Genomic DNA, 5,127 nt, shown 5'->3' with positions numbered 1-5,127 from the left:
GGTTTAGCTTACCTGTTAGGGCATGGTTTAGTGTTAGCGTATGGGTTAGGATTAGGGCAAGATTTAGTGTCGGGGGGGGGGGGGGGGTGGGGGTGTCCTTCTGTTATAATTAAGTTGGCCAGAAATTCACCTAAGGATGCTAAATTCTGTACCTGACCCTCTAATTACAGCCAGAAGGGATCAGGAGACAATTACTTTCCAAAATAGCCCTTGGCAGGCCGGAGGCAAGCGGCAGCCTCTCTGGCACATCTGTGCCGACAGAACGCACCCCAGGGCTGCCCCACAGCCCCGAGCTTCCCTTGCCTCCCCTCTCCCCTTCTCCTGCTGGAGCCTGAGATGCCCAAACCCCCGGATTTGGAGCGGCTGGACCTTCGAGATCCACCCACAGGCATCCATCCCAGTGCCTGGGGTCCCCAAAGCTGGGGCGCCCTTTTGCCCCCCCATAAACCCCACATGGCTGCCCGATGACATCGGCCTCCCGTCTCATTCAGTCCGAACGGGCTCATGAAAAATACCCCCCGCCAACCATGCAGAACAGAAAGTACCTCCTTGGGTGGCTACCGCGGCCGCCGCAGTGGCCACCGCGAGGGCCGAGGCCTTCCTGCCGGGGTCGGGGAAAGCGATGCCCTCCAGGATCCCACTTTTGGCTTCTTTCGTGTCCGTGGCCGTGGCTGAGGCGGACGTCTCCATCCTAGCCACGCATAGTCCTGGGTGGCAGCCCTGGAGGAGGAGACAAAGACACTCACCAACGCGGCCCCCAGACCCAGCCGGGACGCGCCGACGCAGATTCCCAGCCGCCGCCGCCACACGCTCCTTCTCTGTTCACTGCGAAAGAGGGTGTAATTAATTTTGAGAACTCTTCGTTCTGAGATTCATCTGGTCTTCTGAACGACCTCACGGACCACAGCCGAGCGTTTTTCACTGCCTGTTACCCCCGATTTTTCAAATCTAAGCAACAAGTTCCTAGTACTGTGCGTGGCGACTAGCAAGAACCACCTTGAGGAATGAGGTCAGAAAGTAATGCCCCTCATCTCAGCCTCACAGGACGAGAAAAATCAATACAGGAACCGCAACTTGGCGGTCCTCAGAGGAAAGCCCCCGTTCTCCCGTTTCTTTGCAGCTCACCGGCTCCACCTTTCACTTACTCACGTGTATGTTTGTTCATTCTTTCATTCATTCGTTCATTCCTGCATTCCACAGAGTTTTCACCATTTACGCACTCGCACACATTCAGTCAATAGCTCTTCAAGCCCCTGTTATGCATCAAGCATTGTGCCTGGTGCCGAAGATACAACCCACAGAGCTTACATCCTACCTGGGAGACATAATAAGTAAAGGGGGAAGATAAGTGTATATTTTGTCTCTCATTAGCGAGAGAGAAGGAAAGAAAGCAGAGGGGCAGGATAGAGCGGGGTGGGAAGGGCAGGGGGGCTGCTGGCCTGCTTCTCTGGGGAAGGGACGGGATGCCACACGAGGGTCTGAGGGAGCCCACGGCAGCCAGAGGGCAGGGGCGGGAGCTGTGGGCCTGGCAGGGAGGAGGCTGGCTTATTGAAGGAGCAGCAGGAAGGTGAGTGCCAGCCCTGGAGGGTTTTGAGCAGAAGGGGGGTGCGACAGGACTCACAGTACAAAGGGGTCACTCTGCCAGTGTACGGAGGGCAGATTTGGGGGATGGTGCACGACTGCAGTGACCTGGGGAGATACTGGTTGTCTGGGTTAAAGGGACAGTGGCTCTGAAGGCAGAGCCCACAGGCCTTGCTCGGGCCTGGATGTGGGGTGTGCTAGAAAGCGGAGTCATCGTGGGTTACGAGATAGGGACCCGGGGGATGCGGGGCCCAGGTAACGCTCCATCTCCAGCTGGCTGGTGGGCCACGAGCAAGCGTTTTACTAAGTGATGCTTATCATGTACAGATACTGCTAATTCAGTATTTGTATCAAATATTACGGAATCGACATCTGAAAGCCAATTTTCTTAAAAGAATGGGGGTAGTGTCAAAGATGGCTCCGATTTTCGGCTGAGCACTTGGACGACTGCACGGTGGGGCTGTTTGCTGGGATGGAGCACAGTGGGTGAGAAGCAGGTTCGGGGGCAAAAACCAGGAGCTGGGTCTGGGCCGTGTTAAGTCTGAGACGCCTATTAAGACATGCAGAGGCTGAAACAGGAAGGACCTACTGCAGAGCACAGGGGACTCTATTCAATAACCTGGGATAAACCATAACGGAAAAGAATGTGAAAAAGAAGATATATGTAAAACTGAATAACTTTGCTGTACAGCAGAAATTAACACAATGCTGTACATCAACTATACTCCAATAAAACTTCTTTGCAAATGGCATTATTTCATTCTTTTTAATGGCTGAGTAATATTCCTGGAGAATGTCATAGTGAGTGAAGTAAGTCAGACAGAGAAAGAGAAACATCATGTAAAGAGAAAGGTATAGCTTATATGTGGAATCTATAAAATGATACAAGTGAACTTATTTACAAAACAGAAACAGACTCACAGACTTAGAGAACGAACCTATGGTTACCAGGGAGGAATGGTAGGGGGAAGGGGTACTTAGGGAGTTTGGGATTGACGTGTACACACGGCTATATTTAAAGTGGATCACCAACAAAGGCCTACTCTGTAGAACAGGGAACTCTGTTCAATACTATATAACCACCCAAAGAGGAAAAGAATTTGAAAAAGAATAGATACATGTATTATGTATAACTGAATCACTTTAGTGTACACCTGAAACTATCACAACATTGTTAATCAACTCTCGTCCAACAGAAAATAAAAAGGTTTTAAAAATTTTGTTTTTAAAAGATAAGCAAGACTGTTGGAAATGCAAGGCAGAGCTCGGGGAGAGGCAGAGGCTAGAGATGGGAATATGGCGGCCACAGGGCAAGATCTCCAAGGGAGAGGGCGGAGGGGAAAAGTAGAGAAAGTTCCAGAATGAGACACGGGGTGTTCCAACATTTCCAGGAGGAAGAAGAGAAACCAGCCAAGGAAGTGGGCAGGGATGAAGGAGCAGGAAGGAAGAGAAAGTAAAATCACCAGGAGAGTGTGAGGGCCAGGAGTCCAACCCAAGCAAGAAATGCCAGGAAGGATCATCTCCATCACAGGCTCTAAGAGGCCCCGGCGCTGCGCGGTGATGACCAGGGCCCAGGTGGGCTCAGGGAGAGACAGAGACACAGACATTTAGTCAGGAATCTTTGCCATGAAAAGAAGAAAACACTGGGCAGCCACTGGAGAGAGCAGAGGAGGTCCACAGCTGCTGTTTCGGAAGGAAGGCAGGTAGCTCTGCACGCTGGTGGGAGGAGAGGGTTCTGGGCAGAGCCCGTGGATCGCGGGCGGCAGAAACCAAAGGCGATGGTCAGCTCCATCCCCGGCGGCTGCAAATCTTACATCCACAGGCCCCGGAACCTCCACCTTTTAAAAGTCTGCATGATACTCTCATGGTTTTCTAAGCAAAAAGCAGGAGTATACAAGACTGATGGGTGTGAAGCCAGAGGCGGCTGCAGCCTGGCCAGCCTGCTAAGCGAACAGCCCAAGCTCTGGACCTCCCGGATTTACCTCACCCACCAGACTGTATGGTTTCCAGTCTTTCAAAACCCCTGTCCAGAAAACCCAAGATAGATGAGGGACAGCGAAATCTCCCTGAGGATTCTGGTGAGTTAGAAGTTTTCCTCTGGCTTGGAGATTTCGGGATCGCCAGCTGATCCTTTAAGCCTATTTGCATAATCTGTGCTGTAAGAGGCTGGCTGGCTGGCTGAGCGGCCACCAGCAACAGCCCCTGGGCCACGCCTGCTCCACCTTCTTTGCTCCCTTGGCCTGGCCGCAGGGGCCACCCTCCCATCCACCTGGCCGTCACTTTGGGCCACCGTCCCACCCCATCCTCACCCCCACATCTGATCAGCTGCGATTCCCATCATTTCACCCGCAAAGCACCTGGCCTGCGGGGCCTCTCCCAGCTGGCTGCTCTGCCAGGCATCCTTCCCTTCTGAGTCCTGGGCACCTTCACACCACCTCTGGTCCCCCTCCAGGTCCCCCTCTACCCTACAGCGAGGCACCTTCCCCGAACCAAATCTGGCCAAGGCCTCGCTGAGCCCCTGGGGCCTTCAGGCAAAGCCTTCCTGGGTCTACCTGCAGCCTCATCTCCCCCCACCCCCCGCACCCTTCACAAGCAGCCAGCCCTGACTCTGGAACACCCACCAGAAACCCTTCACCCTTTTCTGTGTGATGGACTCCTACTCTTCCTTCAAGATGCCACTCAGACGTCACCTCCTCTGGGAAGCCTCCCAGCTCCTCCCTAATCATGGTCACTTCTGCTTCCAGATCCCTACAGCATCCCATCACCCCCATCTGTATTCATCATCACCACCAGGTCCGGAGCTGCTCCCCACTCAGGCTGGCACGGAGCAACAGCTCTGGAATGCCGGGCAAGGACGGTGCACCTCTGAGGCAGGAAATCACAGCTCGTGGAAATACGAGTGATTTTGTGAACAGTCTGGGTTTTCTTCCCAAGAAGCTCAGGTGAAGGAATTTAGGCTCAACTTTGAAACACACCTTGAATTTGGAAGTAAGGACAAAAATCAAAATTACAGCTGGAATGACAAACCTTGAACAAGCATTTACCAGGTGCCAAGCTCTTTGCAAGAGTGAGTTCATTTAATCCCCACAACACTTTACATAGGGATAAACCAATGCTAAGAGAGGTTGATAACTTGTCCAAAGACACACAGCTTAAAAGTGGCTGTGCCAGGCCTTGAACCCAGGCTGTCTGGCCCCAAAGCTGTACACTGGAGCATCACAGAGAGCTGTCCTTCGAGTGAGGGCCCTGCAGTGCAAAGGGATTTGCCCCAGAATTCCCTGGCATCATTAGGGTGCCTGTTGAGTGTGAGGAACCCTATGCCAGAAGCCCAGGAGGATTCGACACAGGCCCTGTCTTAGTGCTGCACCCAAGGAAGCGAGATTGGTGGACGGGGACCACCAGCCGATGGATAGGCAAAAGCTGAGGCTCTGTCCAGGACCGCCTGCCAACACCATGCTCCTACGGGTGGCACCGTCCACTGAGGCTGCACTAATTATCAGAGAAATGCAAATCAAAACTACAATTCGGTATCATCTAACACCAGTC

The 5,127-nt window shown here is 52.9% G+C and overlaps 1 protein-coding gene across 1 annotated transcript in view; it reads right to left on the bottom strand.

Moving 5' to 3' along the window:
* Nucleotides 1-690, bottom strand: part of GLI2 (GLI family zinc finger 2) — a 186,046-nt gene extending 185,356 nt beyond the window's left edge. The window contains exon 1 of the mRNA XM_007469662.1: nt 546-690. Coding sequence (XP_007469724.1) covers nt 546-690 — 145 coding nt within the window. The remainder of the gene's footprint in view (nt 1-545) is intronic.
* Nucleotides 691-5,127: the final 4,437 nt, after the last annotated feature.

This window comes from Lipotes vexillifer, unplaced genomic scaffold, assembly GCF_000442215.2.
Source record: "Lipotes vexillifer unplaced genomic scaffold, Lipotes_vexillifer_v1.1 scaffold1607, whole genome shotgun sequence".
NCBI lineage: Eukaryota > Metazoa > Chordata > Mammalia > Artiodactyla > Lipotidae > Lipotes > Lipotes vexillifer.
Note: the sequence above shows the minus strand (reverse complement) of the source record. Positions and strands in the feature narration are given on the sequence as shown.